The sequence below is a fragment of the Streptopelia decaocto genome (assembly GCF_964273445.1).
Source record: "Streptopelia decaocto genome assembly, chromosome: 1".
Taxonomy (NCBI): domain Eukaryota; kingdom Metazoa; phylum Chordata; class Aves; order Columbiformes; family Columbidae; genus Streptopelia; species Streptopelia decaocto.
In genome coordinates this window covers 71,665,831-71,688,110 of record NC_138663.1, presented here as the reverse complement: position 1 = coordinate 71,688,110, position 22,280 = coordinate 71,665,831, and the positions used below count along the sequence as shown (strand labels likewise).

The following is a 22,280-nucleotide window of genomic DNA, read 5'->3' as shown; positions in this document are numbered from 1 at the left end:
AGGCAGTCTATTGAAACACTGTCAGCAAGAGCCCCTGAGAACTGTGTGTGTCTAAATGGAGTAAACACCTAATAACGATTCACTAGCATGTCACAGCTGTAATCCAGAAAATTCTCTACTATGGATAAGAGGGCATTTCCACTCTGCCTACAAACACTCAAATGTCAGGTGCCTGTACGGGACTACCACTAAAGTTGTCATCAGCAATAAAACATGATGCTGGGTTTGTGATAGATTTCCAGCCCATTGCCAACTGCCTGAAGGAAACAAACTTAAACACCCCCTGGTGATGTACAGACACAAAACGATGTCAACTTCCGGCCCCTTGGATCTGCACTGATGTTGATCAGTGACAAGGCAAAACAGGCTCATGTGTCTGTGGCCACTCCTTGCCTCCAGCCCCACAGGCACTGTTTGCACTTGCAAGCAGGGACTGCACTTACTGTATTCCTGAATGTTGAGCTGCTTCACAGCATGGATGTCACTGAGCTGTGCAATGCGAGCTTGGACCTTCGTACGTCCTTCTCGACCAGTCATATCAATCTTTTCAATCATCTGTTGTTGCCTGTCAATCCAATACAGCCAGTTTTCAAACACAGTTAGTCCCACAGGCTGCAAGATGTTAGAGTCTTCCAAAACAATCCGGTTAGCACCTGCAGAAGCGAAAGAGTGGTTCAGTATCTCAGTTGATTTTACTTGAGCTACCATGAACATCTTCTACACTACTCACATCATTATTTTCCATGACTTTTATGTTACCAGGTAAAAACACAAGCAATCCTGGATCATCTGATACAAGACTGCATTCTACAGACACACAACCACAATTGTTTTTCTACTTTCATCAATACAGGTTTTGTGTTTCCAATACATTTCATGTACTGAAGAAGCATCTGGAGTTGAGGGCTCAGCTGTCATGAGCCTATCTAGTATTTTATTGAGAACTGGTAATTTTTTTAATTCTTCTACCCTTTTTTGGAGAGATTGCCTGCTTTCTCTTGGCATACAACAGACAATAAGAACATGGATTAGTAGCTTGAGTTAACTAATACAAGATAAAATCCAAGTCAAAACAAGTTAGTTAGTACTTTTCACATGAATTATGAGATTAAGGTAAACACTTCTGACTTCCTCACGCTCTTTTGTTTCAACTACATTATCTTCACTAAGGTTTTCACGCTAAATTTGGAACGCTTCTTTCTTCCTAGCGAACACTTACTTTCCTCAGTTCCTTTAGCAATCACAGCTAAAAGCCAAGAGGCTTTTAGCTTGACACCTCTCAAGAGCATTTGCTGGCTTCTATGGTAGATTACCTGGCATCAAATACAGTCAAGAGAAACCACCACGCTTCATGGTTAACACACCACATAAACAGAGGACAGTCCACAGCTGTTTTACAGGTATCATTAAAGACTGTCCAAAGACAGTGAAGACTTTGTAACTCATACACAGAAGGAAAATACAGGGTGCTTCAGAAGATGGACCCAATTTGAAATGATTTTGCTTTGAAATCGGGTCCGTCTTTTTGAAACACAGTGTATGTTATTCAAAATCCTGAGAGCTTAAAAGTGAGGTTTAATCCATGCTTTTTTAATTTTACATGACACAACATGGTCATTAACACTCAAATACTGATGAGGTTTATCAGTCTGAGCATAAAATTACTCACAAACATAGGGAATCTGCTTCAATTTGTAAATGCTGAAACAATATTACATAGTCTAAAATTAGGCCACAGCTTGAAAATTTGGTATTTCAGATATCTGGGCTCACCGCTATGCTTATTCTTCGCTTTTGCTACAGCAGCTTTGCATATGTTCATCCCCAAAACAACTTCCAATAGGTTTTTATATTTTGTCCTGTAAAAATGTACTAGTACAACTGCATACCACAGAAAAGATACATATATTTTAGAATTTGAGCAGGTTCTATTCTTCTGCTTTGATTAGCAGCAAAAATAATTTTTTGGCTTGTTGAGAATTTAGTCAACAGTATATCAGTGCTGATGACATATAAACAACTTCAGCTGTGAAAAACATATTTCTTTTCTTTTCACTAAATGCATACAGAGCTCAAAAGTTAAGTAGCCTTACAAACATTTAGCAAGTGGTAACATCTAAAGCAGAACATGGAAATTCAAATATTAATCCACAGTTAGACCAGGCTCTCTCCCACCACTTTGGAACAACACCAGCAATGATCTGATTAAGAAAATACGCTGATGGATTCTGAAGAAAACTATACCCAGACTGATGTAGAAATTAATAGACTGAGTGACGTAAGTCAAATGAAATAACTTCAACCGTCTGTTAACCCCATGAACATGAGTCACTGTATAAAGGTAAGAAACAGCAACCTGCATCTCAAGAAGAAGAAAAGCTAAGCTGGGAACAGAGGAAAATGCAAAGATAACAATAAGGAATATAGTTAAAACTAAGACCTTGACCTACCCAGACAGAGTCTGTACATGCCCTGTTCTGCCATGCCCATGTCAATCAGCATGGCATTTTTGCAGTATGCTCCTAAAGCTCTGAAGCTTAGAATTTTCACTCCCTTAATATCTTAATCTTTCTTTTTAATATTTGTGACCAAGTGTAACTGACTATTTCTGACTAAACAGAGACACTGAAAGCCCTCCTTCCATAAACCAACAATAAAATCTGAAGGTGGCTCATCAGGGTGCTAGCCCCCTTTATTGGGAATGTCAGATGAAAGGGAAAAGTGATTAAGAGGAGCTTTGTCTCCTGGCATCACCATTCTCTTTCCAGCAATATCTTTTACAAAAAGACTTTAAACCAACCAAATAAATACAAAAATCAGGACACACCCGTAGCTTTTTCTGTTTCCAAATCAAAATTACTTAATTCCAGAATCATTAGACGTTTCCAAATCACACTAATTATTCTGGAATAGAAGAACTAATTTCCAAATAGTTTCCATGGTGGGGAGCTAATTCCAGTCATCTTTTCATAAACAACCCCTTAATCATGTGAAGAATCTGGTTGGCTTCAATAGGATCTCCCATTTGGGCAACACAACCGAGTCCCAACTGCATGCCTGAAGCACAGGGAGGAAGAAAAAGACTGCAGCACATAAAAGGCATTCTAGCTCTCCTACTTTTTACGGTTACTGGCATGTACAGAGTCAGAGCAAGAGACTGTGCATGTTTTTAAGAAGTTAACACGCAGAAAAATTACTCTGCTGGTCAAAAGAGCCTATTAATCAGCATTCCTAAGCACAGGAATGCATCGCAGCAGTTAGCAATTTATTGTGGTGATTATAGCAATCTATTTTGCAGTGTAAATGCCAAAAAGCAAGAGAGGTTTTGCAATTATTTTTTTACATGTTCTTTGCAAATATAGTGAGCTTTTACTACACAAGATTGGTGATCCAACAGCCACATCTTTAAAAAAAATGCAAAATTATTAAAACCAGACTTGATTAGAATTTAGATCCATCTCATCCTCTGGTGTCCTAATTTCTGGCAGTTAACAGACATATAGAGAGAAACAAAGCACATATATTCTGCTGCTGCCCATTATTTTACTCATGTAGACCTTAGATCTGGGATAACCAAGAACATACCATGATACACCATACCACTTTCTTTTAAAAAAACTCACTAACTCAACTCAGCATATGTCCTATGTTTTAAAATAGTAAAGAGCTGGGATATCGTGGTTCGTTAGTGACCCTGAATCTTTCAGTGACACACTATGTTAATCACTGAAAAAAATTACTATCTTGCTGAGCCTCAATTCCAATCATGTAGTAAAACTAAAATGTTTTCCAAAACAAAAGCTTATTCTAGCAGCTTAATAAAAGTCTGAAGATCACACTGGTTCAGTGGGATTACATGCTGCTCCTTTGAATGCAGATTTCATGTCATCAGTGAGAGACATTACCGCAGAATATTATACTCTCATTTTCAGACTTGCTCACAGACTGCAAAGTGCGTCCTTATTTCCTTACACGTGTACTTATGCTACTGACAGTAGAGTAACACTCAGCTGAAGTACAAGGACACACACTATTCAAACTGGGGATGGACTAACTGCAGAGGAAGGAGAAATTCTACCTCTGCCCTACACTAATAGCAGAGCGAGGGGGGGATGTACCACATCATCTAGCAGAGTTGGGTATGTGTGTGCTCAGAACATCCTGGCACTCCCATCAGCAACATCCAGCCCAGCTCCTGTCACAACAAATTAGTACCAAAGCCACATGGTACAGCTGAGCTGATCCAGCAGCTTGCTGGATCTGGCTGGTAAATAAGATACACCTCAGTGTCACTCAATCTCACTGTGTGATTTTGCCTCTTCTCTTGCTCCAGTTCTGGTTGCTTGCTGGACTCTTGCTGAACCAATTCAGCTTTCCAAACCAACAGAACACTGTTCTCTATTTCCGTTTTTCTGTATATTGTTGTTAAGTTATTGTTTTGCTTATGTGGTTAAGTCAGCTGAATCAATACAAAGAGGAGGTCAGACAAGCAGCAAACCAAGCTTAGGGAGCAGGCAAAGAGAATTCCATAGCTGGAAGAGGGAGATTTTTTCCCTTTTGAGAACAGGGAGATGTTAGATCTTCTCTATCCTTCTCACATCATTACACCCTAAATGACAGGTACATAAGTGACCTGCACACCCACTGCTTTAACTCTGCAGGAAACATTTTTTTCCCATAACAGGAAACTTTCCTCTTGATTGACAGACAACTGCACCAAATGCAATGCCTTTAAAAACAACCCTCCCACTCCCCTTTCCAAAAGTGCTGTAATTTATTTGTGAACTGACTTTGGGAAACCACACGAAGGTCTTGCAGTGAGAAACTGAAGTAAATAGCATGTGTAACAATTAATAGTGCAAATCGTAGATAAAGGCATGAGACTGTAAAGGCACGCAGCATGAATCATGCACATTCCCTGGCTGGGAATTTAGGGAGCGATTAGAATCACAGTACAGACTGTTTATAGTAGGAAGGAAAAGAAGATACCTTTCTCTGCATTCCCCCACACCCACACCACACAAATGAATCACTGAATTAAAGTGCTACTCTACCTGAAAGGTCACTGCTTTCAATTCTTCGCAGGTCTGAATCAGCCCAGAACAACTTGCCTAGCTGGCTGTCAATAGCTAAGGCTATGGGCTTGCTCAAACCACTGAAAAAAAGGACCTCTCGTTCAGTTCCATCCAATGCCGCTCTCTCAATTTTAGGAGACCTTTCCTGTAGGTTGGTGAAATACATGTATCTGGAATAGGAATGATCAGACAAAAAAAATTATTTGAGTTTTCCACATTTTTGCTGTATGACCAAGACATCTTAACAAAGTCAAAGATTGTTTTTATTCTGACAAACAGAAACCAACCAGCAGCAAGAAAACCATTTGATTCTCAAGACCTTCAGCCTGAATTTCCATATATTGCTCTTTCAGCTACATACCCTTTCTCTGGATTCACCACAATGGCCCTGGGCCTATCTTGATCTCCTTTGAGCACCACTCCCATGGGTCTCCCATCCAGGCGGGTCACATTGATCACATTAGTAGCTTCACAGGTCCAGTAGATATAGCGGCTGTAGATGTCAATGCTCAGGTCATAAGGCTGCATATCTAGGTTCTGATTGGGAACTGGACTTGTCACGACAGTGAGGCTCTACAAAGGAAAGAAAAACAACCCACAGAGGAGCATTTAATCTGATCCAACGTGAGCAGTTTTATTTGCTATGGACGCACCACATCAAACTACTGCTCAGCTAAAAGAGACAGCCAAAATATTATCATAAAGTAAGGAGACACCCAGGTTCAGTTGCCCCACCAACACCTTTAATCTGATATAGACACTTAGTCCCAATGGTTTGTTGTAATGGCAATCATGTAAGTTGGTTGTAACTTGTATGACTTCATAAGTTTGACCAGTAAATCCAAATTGTCCCTATGTTGAAGATTCAGGGTCAGCTTCCACATTTCCTCTGCTTTTTTGACAACAATAAGTTCAGTTTGGATAGACCCAAACCCAGCACATTTAGCAGTTCACAACAGAAACACATCACCACTGACTTCCAAAGCTGCAGCTGAACAGATAAAAACGCAGGCAAAGTGAGGCCAGACAGCACTTGAAATTCTTGCCTCATTCTCCTTCACCAGTGCTGCCATCACATTTGGCGGACATAAGGATGAATAATAAAAGGGAAGGCAACTATGCCAACAGACAGAAAGGATATCAGCTAGTGTAATACAGTGAGTTTAGAGTATTTCCAGTTAACACACTTCTGCTTCAAATTTCTTGCCTTCTACTGATCCAGACCGCTGGAGTTCACATGCTTTTCTTCTTTTTTTTATTTATGATTTTTTTTAGAAAGAAACTGTATAGCCTCCCTATAGTGAAAGTTGACCCTAACTGACATCTTTCATGAACTTAAAAAAAAAAAAAAAAAATCTAAAGAAGATAAATCACAAAACATGGCCTTACATAATCTTTTCAGAAAACTCCATGCTTGTGAGGTAAGCAGCCTCCACCCTTTCACCCCCAAATTAAACTTCACCAGAAAATTTGCCTAAACTTTCTTGTCACCTCTATGAAAGGGTGTGCCTACAAGTCTTGCACTTGTTTATTCTGCTGAAGCTGGCAAGAACCTGGTGCCTTTTGACTAGTTTTGGGTGTTAAACTATTTAGATAGGTATTCCAAAATTAAAACCAGTGCTAAATTAAGAGTTAAGACTGAAGGGCATTTCAGCAGGATCCAGCTACCACCACACCCACTACCAGAAACCACACTCTCTTACAAATTAAACTCAATATAGCACCTCTGTGTTGTTCATCTTAGTCTCTCGCTCTTCCCTCATTCAAAAAATCAGGAAGATAATAAAAATCTATTTTAAAATGTGAAAATGAAAAATCAGTCATTACTCACAATTAAACTCACTAAACCTGTATCACCTTTTGCCTTCTACCCTACTGTACTTTTTCTATATTCCCCAGTTAAATACATTTTCCCAAACCTGCTATATCTCTTACAGGTCACTAGTTTCAACCTTCTCACTCAGTGCCTCCGTAGTTGACAACAGCTCTTTGATTCCTACCCAACACCAGAACCTGGGAGGCTTCATACACAGCCATGTGCTCAAAAAAACCCACTCTCTTCATTTCAAGAGTCAGTGCCCCTGCACCATGCTCATCTGCAGCTCTTCCTTCTTTCTCACACACTCTGTTTCTCCCAAGAACCTTCCCTTCCATGTTTCACTTCTCTCACATTGGGTTTCCAACAGCCCCCAGCTGAAAGTCAGTGTTGAGCAAACAATGCACTGTGAACAACAGTATCGTTGGCCTAAGTCTTTTATGTTTTATTTCTTGCTGTGTGTCCCAGATTACCAGCTGAGGACTCCAGAAACTCGAGATGCCACTCATTTTGCCAAGTGACAGCTAGTGATCTACAGGGAGACCATGTATCTAAATAATTCACTCAATCATTCATTGCTGGGTGCAGGGCATCCCTCCCTCATCTTTCAGTAATTCCGTCACCCACAGGATACCTGGCTGCCGTCTTCCTGTGCCTTGCGGATGATGTTCTGACGAGAATCAATCCAGTAGAGCTGCTTATCCAGGGGGTCGTAATCGATGGCTCGAACATTCCTTAGACTATGGATAGGGAGTATGATATCTGGGCTCTGCTGCTCATCTATCACCATGCGATTAATTGCATTCTTCTGACTGAACAACAGAAAGGTTGTAGGAGCTTGATGGGTTAAAAAAAAAAAAAAAAGGGTGAAAGAGTTACACATAGTAATAACGTTGGGTATTTTTCTGTTCAATAACAACTACTACGTAAAATTAGAGAGTATCTATTATTTCACTCCCTTCTCCCTCTTCCTTCGTCTAAAAAAAAAAAAAGAAAAAGGGCAAAACATAAAACCCCGAACCTCTTATCAGTTTGGAAAGCCTTTCAAATGACCTCTTTTTACTATAAATGTCTGAATGTGGATGTGACAGGCAAAGATAGTTTTCTAAGTCACAGGACTAATGAATGTGAAGACTTCTGTCAAATAGCAAGTCAAAGAAGAACGGTCAGCCATGCCTCTCAAGGAACTGTCCATTTTCTTTCTACAGGGGTCCCAGGGAAATGCAGCTCCATTATTCTGAAGTTGAACATTTTGCTAAGTACACCTCTAGTTGCAGAGGAAGCTGAGTAAAAGTCAGCACTGGTTCCTTATTTAGAGGTCCCAGGGAAGAGAAATTGCCATTAGAGTGTCTCAGTCCTGTTCCCACAAATGCTGTTCCTGCCTTAACTGGAATGGAACAACTAATTCAAAGGAAAATCTCTGAGGTGTATGGAAGGCTGCATTTCAGAAGAAAAATCTGCTCACTCTTTGCAAATTTATGTATCTTTATTATTTCTAGGTGTACATCTGGGAACGCTAAACTGCAATTAGAAAAAAAGAAAAAATCTGATGCTCTGCTCCAGCTTTCCAGATGCCCAGCAAAAGTTTCCTGGACAAATTATTTTTTTCTTATAAATACCATAAAACGTTAGAAAATAAGACTTCCCCACCCTGTTTGGCTGTAGTTTACTGGCTGTACCTTACAGGAAGTGCACAAGGCATTTAATACGTCGTTAAAAAGAAATAATCTCTATTACATAACTGGGTCAGAAATCAGATGAGGTAGTTAAAGCATTTTCCCTTTTCACAGTGTTCTTTTCAATAATGGTCTACCTGGGGCCACTATTGTGCAAGACGGCACAAGAACCAGCAGCCAGGAATGCAGATTGTAGCCTCCCTGAAGTTTGTACTATCAATTCTCTACAGCACAAGTCTGGAGGGATTAGCAGTGGGACACTGCCCTCATTCAATCCAGCCTGTAAAACTGGTAAAGCAGCACCTTGGAAAGGGGAGGCAGCAAAAGTCTTCCAGAGCACATCATCACCTTCCTTTCTTATTTTAGGCATATGCTTTGAACATTTACTCTGGCTGCTGGAAAAAAAAAAAGGTGGGGGGAGTTTCCTTGGTAACTAACACTCAATCCTAACATCCTATAATAATCACGCCTAATTGCAAGGTATGTTTGCTTTCTGGAAAACCTGTATCTCCCCTCCAAGCATTTCTCCAATAATTTCAGCTGCTTTCTACTTAGCTCTAAACTGTAAAAGAAAGCACCAAAAAAAAAGTTCATATGAATGTGTACAACAAAATAATAGATTCAGAAAACATCAGAATCCTTACCAAGCAGTTAAGAGAGTAATGGAAAGGGGAAAAAAGCTTAAGATAAAACAGCACAGGAAAACATACCATAAGCACCTAAAATTCTTTCCACTTTTCCCCAAAGACACCCTCTTAGTGTCTAAGATTGCCTGGCTTCCAACTTTGAATTGATAGCTCATTATAAAAAGCAACAGCAGAATTTCCCCTCTTGAGTCTCCACAGTTCTGAAACAATATCAATTTCAGAAAGCTCTTCTCAGTTTTCATCATTCTCCTACCCAAGAGTCACATATTTTAACTATATTTTTGGCAGGCAAATGGAGTCCCCTGTCTAACACTGCCTTCAGACTTCATGACACATTGTAGGTCTGATGAGATACCAGATCTCAGAGCAGTGTGTCCTTCCTGTAATTAAAAGAATCTATGCACATCTGGGCCACATGATCCAGAAGGGAGGATCTGGCCTCTAGACAGGGCTTGGACTAATAATAGTGCTCAGGAGTACATAAGCAAGTAAAACAGGCAAGAGAAAGTTAAAACAGTTCATGCTCCAATTACAGTGGCCAAGAGAAAAATATCAGATTATACACAGAGAAGCCTAAGTCTCCAATTACCTACAAATGAGAAGTTGGAAAGTTTCCAGGTTTGAACATGGCAGAAAGGAAACTCCTAATACCCTATGAACAGCCCTGAAATGTACTGTGGGTAAATGGTTCTATTTGCTCACAACATGTGTCCTGTATTTTTCTCCTTCTGTTGCTACCAAGAGCACTTTGACAAGAAAACATGACTTAATTCTCTGCTGGAAGTCAAATTCCTCCACCTACAAAATCACAGTCATCACCAGAGAGGTGCCAACCATGCTTCTAACTCACAGGAAGGTGTGAGAGTGTTAGAGTACAAAAAACTAGTTGCCATGCAAGCACCTCTTGTAATAAAAAAAAAAAAAAAAAATGAAGGGAGGAGTACAGGACACATGGGAGCCAGAAAAAGCAGTTTTCTGAACAGCATGATTTTCAAAAAATGCCATGAGGTGGCATTCGTGGAACAAGCTGCCCTGCTTTTGGCTTTAAAACAACAGTTGGATGTTTCTACTCATGCATAATGCAGACAAGATACAATCTGTCTCTCTGTACCATGAATCTCTTCACCCACTGACTAATCTGAATGACAGCAGTGGAAATCAGCCATCCAGTGTGGTTGCCAAAGTTATGAGAGCTTCACTGGCAGCCAGTTATTGAGAGATGGATAAATTATTTGGTTAAAAACTAATTACACACAGCCCAAGGGGCCTTGCGGTTTGTATTCTGCACAACAATAAAGAAAAATGGGGCTTGGCTGCCCTGAGATCAGAAATGTGAAGTGCTGGGCTGACCATGGAGCCAAGGCTCTTCTCACCAAGGAAGAAACACTTTTGGGGGTACGAGAGTGGCCCATCTCAGCATCTCATCAGTCAGCAAACAGAACTACTACAGAATTACAGCCCAACTCACCTACAGGCTACGCGAAGTCCAGAACATAGACCAAACTATCCCATATCCTTTACGTCAGGCAAATTTAGAAATAAATACGCAAGCAAGCACCTGAGGAGTGCTTGACAGACAGATACAAAAACAAAAGCATTTTGAGCCTTCCTGCTCACACAGATTTAGTTGAGTCACTAAAAATATTCACTAGAGCTGCTCTTCTTATTTTACCATGATATCAGTCTGTTGCAAGATTTTTTTTGCTTTTGGTATCCTGTCTTCTCTGAAAAAGTCAGTAGGATTTTAGTATTAGAAAATTATATTTCAATATACCATTCTTCCTACGAAGGGAGACTAAGGAACCACAAGTTTTTCAAATACACATTTGGTATTAAAAATAGAAACTAGTTTCACGTGGCATATCGGCAAACAAGCTTCACCATCTTATGTAAAAATGAGACTCTTCTTTCCTCCAAGTACAATGCTTGCAACTGTTCCTAAACACACCTGATTCTCTGTTTTATTTTCACTCATTAGGGCTTACCGCTACAAGTCCTGTTGTCAGAGTTCAAGGAATAGTGAGCTGGGCAGCCGCAGACAAAGCCACCAACAGGGACAGCTAAGCACAGGTGGGAGCAGTGACCATTGCTGGAGGCGCACTCGTTCCAGCCGGCCTGCCTGGAGGAATGGAAGACCAAGATGTCCATCACATAATCCAAATGCCCTTGGATGATGGTTCGGTTCTGGCCGCTGGTCTTGTTGGCTCGTTCAATGCTACGCCGGCTCCAATCAGTCCAGTAAATGTAATCCTGATACTGAGTCAAGCCAAATGGGTGAGGCAAGTCATCAGCTATAATCTCACGGTCAAGGCCTGTTTCACAAAAAGGAAGGGAGAGAAAAAAACACAATTACACAGGGACAAACGATATACTGTTCAATGCTGTTGGACATGCCCCCTGCACAGAAAAGTTAACAAGTAATTACTTCAAAGCTACTAGTTCACTATTACAAAAGTAAATTATCAAGTAATGTACAATATTTAAAAGACCATCCCGAAGCCTGAGAACCTGTCACAGAAATCTGCTAATCCTGCTTGCGTTTCACGGAATATGGATTTTACTAAAGAAAAAAGTCTCAGTTTTGAAAATGAACAGGGTCCTCAGAAAGACTCAGTCCTTTCCCTCCTCCCTGAAACAAACAAGTTCCCTTGGAAGGACATGCAGGATCCTGACACTATTCCCAGTTCAGCATCTCCCACAGGACATTTGGGTCTCTGCCTGCTGCTTAGAGAGAGAACTGTTATGAGCTTCATAAAATTCTACATTGTATTATGAGAAAAATCAAATGCACAACGTTAAATTAACCTGACTCTGCAACGCCACAACAGGAGGGAGCAGTCAGAAACTCAAGATAGGAAACAGTTAAATGTCTACATTGTGGAAATGTTAATAGACCTTAAGGAGCAGGGCACAGAAAGGGAAGTAACTTCAACCACTTCTTTACCACGGGACATCCTGCTGTCTAGTCACAGAAAATGAATGGGAGATAATGAAACGAGAATTCACTCCTTTGTACAGAGAAAACCAGGATGCACAGAGAAGACAAGGATGCTCAGCCCTGCACTCTGCTGTTAACAGCCACAGGGAAGATGAAATTCTAATGCTGTGTCCAGTTCCATGGTACACAGGGGAACACTGAGCCAGCCTCAACAGCACACCAAAACACATGAAAAGCTGAATGAAAGCTTTTATATTACACATGATTTCTATAATGCATTTTTCTGTTTTGATCTTTTTCTAGCTTTGTTCCACTATTGCAAATGAACTGCTTAAAGCAGAAGAAGTCCTTTAGCCTTAAATACTGGCTAGTGATAACACTAATCTGAATAATTTGACACCTAACAAGGCAGTTCACTCCTGTGGGTGCCGAGAAGTTAAAAAAAGATACTGTGCAAGTCTGAGAGGACTCAGGTCCTCAGTACACTACCCTGGGACAGTGAAAGAATAAGATATTCCACCTCTATTTAGCAGTAATGACCAGTTTATAAAACAGACTCCATGTGAGAGAGAGTTCCCCTGGTGACTAGTACTAGCCAAGAAAAGCTCCTTAGTGTGCAGGATACTGGAAAAAAAAAATGCCTGAACCCTGAGGATATCAACATAGATTAAAAACCAAATTCTACTAAATTACATTGAGAAAAATGTCCAATAAGCTGTTGTTATCTTGGCTTTCTCTCTACCCTTCTACGGATGATGAAGTGTTTGTTATGTATTTGCCAGTGCTCTTTAGAGCAGCAAAACAAGACTCTCTGGAACACTGAGAGTTGACAGCTTTGTCCTACATATAACTGAAAACATGTTCAGCTTGTATAATTTTAACTTCGTGAGCAACTATATCACCTACAAGAAAATCAAGGCCTCGCTAAATACTGTGTTGCATAAACATCAATTATAGAAGGAAATGTTAAAGGCATGTGAGTTTGGAAAAATCTATTTTTGTCTTAAGATGCGTATCTTTGCACTATTTAAGCAATAATTTGCCACAGGCAACTGTGAAAAAGCAGCAGCACTCCCACACCACTGCCCAGGGCTCTGGAGCTCACCTAGCATGTTGGAGGATTCTATCAGGTTGGTATCAAGGTCAGTCCAGTACAGTCGTCTTTTAGCGTAATCAATAGTTAGGCCATTAGCACGTCCCACATTCGGTACCAGAGTCGTCCTCTCAGTGCCATCCATAGCAGCTCTATCAATCTTTGGCTTACCACCCCACTCAGTCCAGTACATAAACCTGATTAAAAGGACAAAAGAAAAAAATAATCACACTTATCCAAAAGAGAACTGAAGGGGAGAAACAAAACTCCTTAAAGAGAACAAGAGAAAAACAAGAGCTGTACATTTGAGCATTTATTTAGCCCCTTAAGTTGTTTTTTTCAAAATACAAGCAAGGAAGTGAGTCAGGTTTCCCCAAAATGCTTCCAACACTATTTTTTCCACTTGGAGCTGGATTTTCACCAGCAAATTCCGTAAGAAAGAACTTCAATTTTAACTAATCCATGCATGTCAGTTAAGAGGCAAGAAGTTGGCAGTTGGGCAGCTTCATTTATACCTGGTTATTTAGCAAGATATTTTCCATGGTGTTTAGCTTCTGTTGCTATTCAACTGTCCATCAAACGAAGGCATAAAAAAAGGCAGATGTACAGGGCGCTGTTGTTAGTAGGTGCCACTGCACATCTCCACACAAATAAGTCAGTCAGCCATGTAACAGTCTGTTACATTTCAGCCGAGGGTAGAATAACACAAAACTGTATGGCATTTCCACTGGAGCAAAAGTATAAACTATTACATACTCTCATGCCAGTTTATGCCTCATTTGGCAGTAGCACAGGCTTGTATGTGTTTATGTTTTCTTTAGGTACTGTACATAACACTTGAAAATGAAGTTCCCTCATGTGCAAAGTAAGAAAAAGACCATGCTGGTATAACCTCAAAAACGTTTTGCATTTATTAGTTAATGCCAAGTGAGCATTTCATGGTAGAAGAACTATTAGTTTTGCTTTGTCTTGCCCCATTCCTTCCTCCCTCCCTGTACTTTTGCTTTTACATTTGAATCCAACTGAGAAGTTTCTTCTTAGGACATCTTTCATTTTGGACAGAGGTGGGTATAACTGTTTCCACTCTTTCCCTGTCCTTGTTTCCCTTGTCCATACTAACTAAAAAACCTCCCTCATCTGAAGAAACAAGCACCTTCCTCTAATCTCAAGAAAATAAGCTTCACTCCCCCACTCTCAAGTGAAATCGTTTAATACCTTTATTGGGCCCTAACTTGTGATAAAAAAGATCCTCATTTTTGAAAGGACAAATATTTTCTTTTCAATGCTATAGTCCTTTTCTAATTAATGAATTCCATAAACCTAAAACTTCTTTGATTCTGTGGTTAATTAAAAAACTAAATATAAATCCCTTTTTAATGAGCTGCTCTCATTTTTTTTTCTGTAGTATTCTTAATGATTATTCAGGACATTAAGAGCGTATTCCTCCAGCCCTCATACTCTAAATTACCAGGTTGTATTCCCCAGCTCAGTTCTCTCAGGATTTACAGGCAGTGCCTAACCAACATGCCCTAGAGGAAATATTACAATGTTGTTTTTCACCGTTCATAAACATAAAATTAAACCAGCAAGTTACCCCTCGGCAGGGTCCAAGGCCAGTGCCCGGGGACTGTCGAGATCTTTCCACACCAGCACTTGGCGATGCTGCCCATCCAGCTTTGCCACTTCTATACGATTTGTTCCAGTGTCAGCCCAATACAAGTTCTTGCCCAGCCAATCCACAGCCATGCCTTCTGGGTAATCCAAGCCAAACTCCACAACGTGTTCCAGTGCGCTGCCATTCATAAACGCTCTGCTGATGGTCTGCAGGGATACCAAGATACACAGGCAAATTGAAATTTTACCAGTCTGTCATTAGGCTGGTTGTTTTCTTTGTTGCATTTTAAACACTTTCAGATTTTAGGCATCTCATAGGGAAAGAGGATCTTACAATATGCTACTTATTTGCAAGGCGAACAATGCTGCTATTCAGAAGTAATGATTTACTGTACTCTGTGAATGTATTCTGTGTCAATTACAATAGCGTTTCACTGGGGAAATAAATGGGATAACTAGTCTGGTTCAATTAAGCAGTCTACATGCCAAAGTGACCTTAATAACTCAGTGCCAGCTTCGAGGGGGAAATATTTTGGCTCTCCCAGGATTATACAAAAGCATCGATGTTATAGCACAGAACAATATTTAAAGCAGCCTAATGAAAAAGTTCAGGACAGAACAGCAAATAGAATAAAACAATCTAATGACCGATTAGCTCAATAGAGCAAGTGCTTCAATACTGATTGTTTAATTTAATTTTACGAAACATAATTTCTCCTTGGTCTTTTATTCAAAAGACTTGTTTTAAACTCCTGCCATCATGGATCAGCCTGTGATAGCAGACTGAGCCAGAATTATATTTTAATGACACGTCAGAGTTTAGGCATTCCCTGATTTACTATGTCCACTTACGTATAAGCCTGAAAGCAAAGGAAAAACATTTAGGATAGTACAAAATTCTTTTTGACAGAAATGGGCTTCCTGTGTCCTTAATATTCCTCTCTGCACACACTCCCCACACTTGTAACCCATCAGAAGTTAACACCACAAATGATTTTTTTATTTACTTCCCAGTTTGGATGCTACCTGCCAATTATGTCAGTTTGTGACCGAACACAGGAGGGAGGCTTGTATCTCAGTGTTCATCTGTATTGCTCTTAAAAATTGATCAGATCATTGCTTTATTTTATTTAAAACACAGATCAAATTAATACCGTACCTAAAGAGTTCAGCCAAGTCACCTCTCTCAAACTCAAAGTCTGTGTTTTTAATTTTTATGATTCTTCAGTTGCAAAGCCCCATGAGTTATTGTTGGCACAGGTCTCAACCCAATTGCACAAAACTTCATTTTATTAAAAAACTAATTTTTGGCGCTCACAAATTTGGCTATGTCTATAACCTATTAAAAACAAAGGGAATAACTAGACGCACTGATAAGAGAGATAACAGGCAGACAACACACAGATTTCTGTCACTCCATTAACCAGCATATTTAAACACCTACCTTCAGCCTTTTCCGATTTGTCAGTCTAGACCTTAGACCTGTTTTACAAAGACTGTGATTCATAATATGTCTCACGTGCGGTAAGTATATGCGTTAATAAATAGGTAAGACCCACTTCAACTTCCTGACAAAGCTTCCCGTCATTAAACAGATCTGGCAAAACATCTGTGATCCCCAAAACCTCCTGCCATATGCCATTCTTCTCAGCTTTCTCCCAAAAAACTTTACTTTTGCAAGCTTAGACATTTCCACAGAAAGGATACATGAGATTTAAGGGATTTATAGGAGACAATGCTGCCAGTATAACAAAAATGTATGCCATTCATAGTTAGAACAAACTCTTTTACCTGTCCTTTGAATCTTGCAAATCACATTTGTCAATCCATTCTTAAGTATCTAAAAAACCTCATAACAACTTAATAGCCAATATAGAATAAATCTCTACCTTCAATGAAATGTCAGTCCAGTAAATTCGATTGTCTGTCACATCAAAATCCAGAGCAGAAGCTTCCTTGACCCCAGTGAGTGGAATAGCAACGTTGTTGTTGTTTGTTTCCAAAGAGATTCGCCTGATATCTGCTCTCCGAGAAAACAGCAGGAAAGCTTCTGGGACGATGCAGGTCTTCATGTCATTGATAAGCTCTAAGCCTATGGGGCAAGCGCAGCGAAGGCCTTGGGGTCTGTACAGACAAAGGTGGCTGCAGCCGCCGTTATCCTCTGCGCAAGGGTTTGTACCTAAGCATGCAACGAAAGCAAAAGCAATCACTGTAAACTGACTTTAGGTGGAAGATTAAGCCAGTCCTCACATGCATCAGCAGCACTAGGAGTCTTTAAGAAATATGTATAGTTTTCTACCTTTTGTTCTATGAATGAATTCATTTTTGTTCATTTCCTGTAATCATTTAGAAAGCTGTTTCTCTACACAGCTTGAAAGCCAGCGCTTATTTTCCTGGCCCCATGAAACAAATGCAGCACTAGGGAAAGGAACCTGGACTCCAACAGCTGCTGATGTTCCCAATTCACAACAGCACCACTAAATGGACATGAGTTGGACAGTAAGCAAGTGTATGTTCTGCTGCCTTCTGCAGTATACCGGCTCAGTTACATACCTCAATTGCATTCCTAGAGATGGAAAATTTGCAGATCCATTTTCAGATCCATTCAACAGCCTCTTCTTTCCAGGATGCTAGTAAAGCAGCTCTTTGCAATACTAACTTGTATACTTGCCCGTGCTGGAAATCCACCTACTGTGAGAGGCCCAGCGTCCCAAGTTCAATTAGCCAAACAGTTGCAAAGAGAGCTGCATTTAAAACACACGTACCTTTTGGCATCTTGTTAACGTGGTAGCAGCAATGCAAAGACATACTTCGATTACATTCAATTAATTCCCTGGGGTACAATCCAGACATGGCAGAAAGAAGCTGCAAGCCCTATCCACATAGCAGGATATTCAGGGAACGTGACGAGTTCTGTGGTGCCACAGCTGCACTGCTAACAGTGTTTGGATGGCCAACAACAGCAAATTTAAAGCTAGATCCCACATTTTTACACCCCAGATACTACAGGACAGAAAGTACTTTTAATTGTTTTCAAAGATGATTTTGCATTATTTATGTGAAAAGCACTGAACAGAATAAAACAGGCTCATTCTTAGCTTCCGCATACCGGGAGCACATGTTCAGATTGCAAGATGAAAAGCTGCTACAGCTGCAGTTTCATAAACAGCTGGGCTAATCTAATAGCTGGCTGTTACAAAGAGAAGCTCTAATTTTTCAGGATCCTTCTTCTCCCCTTACTGGATCCAGGGTTGTTCAGAACTAGGAGCTGCTCCAATTCCCTAAGAAGCTGAAAATTACCCATTTGGGGGCTGCCTAGTGCTTTCCAGTTGATATCCTTCCAAGTTAGAGAACTGAAGCATCTCACAAAAGACCTGACCCATCCCATTAAGCTTCAGTCTGCAGTTACCATGCAATAAAACCGGATTCTGCCCATTTCTAAAACCTGACCTGTTATAAAGTGATACCTGCGAAGATCACTGGTGAAATTTTCTATTTCATTTTACTTGCCTGATTAGTAGTCTCACTCACCAATTATCTGGTGGACATTTGTAGCTTTCAGGCCCATTAGATCAGGCAGCTGATCTATGATGATCTCTCTTTCTGCTGTTCGCTTATGCACACGTTCAATGCTACGTCTTTGCCAGTCTGTCCAATAAACATAGTCTCCCAGCAATGTGAATCCAAAGATATGAGGCAGCTTGTCCTCCACCAGAACTCTTCTCCCAGTTCCATCAGCATTCATGACCTGTGGATACACACAAACATATTATGTATACAGAATAATTCTGTCACTCTATCAGAGATTAATTAACTAGCTGTTCCACACTTAAGATTTTAAATTAAAAATAATCTCCTAGCCATTAAAATGCTATCAATGTCACATAGCAGTCTAATAAAGAAAGACTGTATTTCAACAGGTACTTATTCTAAAAGCCATGGAGGATCCCTTATGTATAAGGCTAGTCTCATAAACAGCTAGTAACATGAAATTATGACCCAACATTCCTTATACTTGCTTTAGGAAGTAATATTATGCATGTCTGTTGGAAGTTGCCTTTCTCTCTCATTTCCACCTTATGGCTTTAAGTGGGAGACGCTGTGTTTTACATGAATGACAACAAGCTTACAACGTCAAGGAGTCCTGGCTCAGTATCTTGAAGTCCACAGTCTGTCTCAAGTGAGCTTTACCCAGGTTACAGATAGCAGTAAGAGGAGGCCCTACATAAATTATGGGAGGTAAACATTTAAGAAGATATACAGAATGTTTGTATTCCCTAGTCTGAATACAGAACCAGTTTTACACTCTTCAAAATTAAGTTCAGTATTTTTTGTACTAGAAAGAACACTAATAGTCTGTAAATAACTGCATGCCTTTGATCAAGATACTTGAATTTACTGTGTCATTTTTCTCTACCACTAAAAAGACGTAATACCTAACTTCCTCAAAGAGGTACTGAAAGAATTAGATATATGTACGCATGTTCAAGTGATCAAACACCTTATGAATGCCAAGTATTATTATAAAAAGTACCAGTGACAGGAGTGAAGAGAGTCCTGTTTTAAGAGACGCTTAAAAATGATTCAGTACCACAATTTTACAGAAAAGTTCCTTCTGAAATATTTCTTCTTGCTTCAAGTTCACAGTTTAAGTTTACAGCACGTATACTACCCCTCCCCTCCCACCCTCCTCCCCCCTAAAGAAACAAGAAAAAAAAGAAAAAAGAAAAAATGCCTTCATGTAAAAATTTCCCCAAAACATGTGATCCACAAAACTCCAGATTGTATACTATAGTGCCTGAAACATTCTTCCCACTACCCAAGGGTTAAGGACTGGAAAAAGGGTGACTTACTAAATCATGTTTTCAAATCTCTCTCATTTGCCTTGGTGGAATTAAGACAGCCATAGACAATTCAATTTATCCTTAAAACTATTCCCTGTCAGAAACCTGACATTACTGCACTTACTCTCAGCATGTCAGAATGGGAATCGAATCTTTATGTGCACATTTCCCACAGAAAAATGAAAGGGGCTCTGCATACTTGCTGGTTTATAGGAATAAGCTTCACATTCTTTAGAAAAAGCTCATAATTAGTCTGTGGCATTGGCTTACTAAAAAATCTTCAGTCCAATAGCATATACGGCACGCTTCTACAAATGTACTAATGCCCACGTCACAAAAATAAGATGAGCATTACTTGGTGAAGTTTTTTTTCCTTCTGCATTCTTACTAAGAATCCTTTAGAAAGACAAGCACAATACTTGAAGCTTCACTTTGCATTATGGTGCATTTACCATCCTAAAGCTGTAACTTATGTCCTTTACACTGGTAACCAAATCCAAACATAGCTTTTCCTATCACAGATTGTTTAGCTGGGCTCAGAGCCCAGTATAATTGCCTAATTTCTGGACTTCCTTTTGAAAACAAGCCCTGCTATTCCATTTATTCTACTTCAGAAAATTTCAGCATCTGCTGGCTCTCTCAATTCCTAGCAGCATGCCTCCTACACTCTCTTTTGATAAATGAGGTTGCAAACAACAGACTAATGGTTAACTTTAGAACCAGGGAAACAGATTTAGTATCTGCAAGACAAACTGTGAGTTATGGTCCTTAACCTTACCATCCCTTCAAGAAACCATCACCGCCATGAAGCAAAACTGGTCATTCCCTTTTGCCTACCACCCCTTTTCTAACCATGACACAATCATCTTGAATTTCTGTGATGACTTGTTTCCCCCTTCCCCTTAAACTACAGAGATGAGCCATTTCTTGCAACTAATTAATATACAGCAATTAGCGCTTGCTAAGCAGACCAAAGAGATTATACAGAATGCATGTATGTTGCGAAGTGAATTGACTGAAACCACATAGTAATAACCACTAAGACACCCCTATCACAAAGCAGTATTTTTAGATACTACGCTTTTTGGCATGTACTTATAAAAGGAAAAAACTTTTATATTTATGGGGGTGCTTAACTACTGGCAAAGAGAATTAGTTGGAAGGTGTATGGTGTGAGATGAACTTTCTCTGGCAAACTTCAAAAAAGGAGCTGTTCAAGTAAGCTTCCCCATACTGAAAGAAAGTCAGGAAAAGAGAAAGGAGACCTTAATCCTTAAGTATCTGGTTTTAATTAATTTTTGTTTTGCTACATACAGGTTATGTTGAAAGACAGCTTTATGACACCTAGACAAAACAGGTGCCTATCTGAAAGCACTTACATGTACTTGCCACCCTACCCCCATGCAATCTTACCTGAGCCTATCTGTGCTATATTACTTAATATAAACACCTGCCCATTACCACCATATGAATAGTTCCATGGCACCACGTGGTCTGCAGTCACTTTGGCTGCATTTTAGGAGATTTGAATAGAATTTCATCAATAGGCTACAGAATCAAACAGTCTGGTGTAAGGCAGAAGGTGGCAAGGGATATAGGAATGATATGTATAATAAACAGAAGGAAAAAGAAACAATCACTGATCAACGAATTTCAAAGGATTTCAGCATCATCTTTTCACATGTTGAAATTCATGTGACAACCAAGTCCCAGGTGAGACTGCTTTATGTGTTCATTCCTCTTCTCCAGCCCCAGATGGATCAGCTCATCACAGTGAAGCCTGTCCCCATGGAATCCCCCATCTGAGAAACCCACCTCCTGCCGCTCTGAGGCAGCTCCTCCGGCACTTCATGCTGCTTTAACCACAGTGCGGTGTGGGTTTCACATTCTGAGGCCGTTTGGAATACTACAAACCACAATGAGAATATAGAAACTACAACAGGAAACAGATGTGGTACAACCACAAACACCACCTTTACTGAAAGAGCAAGCAGTTCCATGAAAAAAAAAAAATAGAACTAAGTACAAAAACTAAATAGCCTCAGAAAAAATACCAGATATCCTGCCTGTAGGATAAGGGCTTTGTGTATCCTAGAACAATAATGAATGCAAACCTCATGAAAATACAGCTTATTCAAAATAAATGAATTAAAGCTGAAAATGTGTTCATATTTTAAGATGCTGTACTTAACGGTCAGCAGGAACAATAAAATAATTTTGAAGCATTACTTCTATTTTAAAGTTACAGACTGGACTGCACAGTGAGGCATCCTAAGAGTCTTTCTTGCTGTCAGATACCCTCAGTTTAATTCCCTCTTGAATACCAGTAATAACTGTAATAAACAAGCTAATGAATGCAGTGAGTTTACCTTTTTGATAATCTGAGATTTAAATGTACGGTAGTTTACACTTGTAATTTGATTGATTTAAGTCTAGAGCTCAATTGTTATGCCTATCCCATTTGTGAAAATAAAATTCAGCTGCAGCAAGAGCTCGTGCTGGAACCCTGGCAATGCTACACAGACCAGCAGCCCACTCAGGTCTAGTGGACCAAGGCCAGTGGCAGTCGAGAGGAGG

At 39.9% G+C, this 22,280-nt stretch overlaps 1 protein-coding gene across 4 annotated transcripts in view; it reads right to left on the bottom strand.

Annotated features, from left to right (window-relative positions):
* The window catches only part of LRP6 (LDL receptor related protein 6), a 124,146-nt gene that overhangs the window by 14,580 nt on the left and 87,286 nt on the right, over nt 1-22,280 (bottom strand). For all 4 annotated transcript variants that reach the window (XM_082043678.1, XM_082043679.1, XM_082043680.1 and 1 more), the window contains 9 exons: nt 18,391-18,607; nt 16,749-17,038; nt 14,840-15,066; nt 13,258-13,442; nt 11,200-11,526; nt 7,526-7,728; nt 5,437-5,648; nt 5,055-5,245; nt 444-653 (listed from right to left, as the gene is read on the bottom strand). In XM_082043678.1, coding sequence (XP_081899804.1) covers nt 444-653; nt 5,055-5,245; nt 5,437-5,648; nt 7,526-7,728; nt 11,200-11,526; nt 13,258-13,442; nt 14,840-15,066; nt 16,749-17,038; nt 18,391-18,607 — 2,062 coding nt within the window. The remainder of the gene's footprint in view (nt 1-443; nt 654-5,054; nt 5,246-5,436; nt 5,649-7,525; nt 7,729-11,199; nt 11,527-13,257; nt 13,443-14,839; nt 15,067-16,748; nt 17,039-18,390; nt 18,608-22,280) is intronic.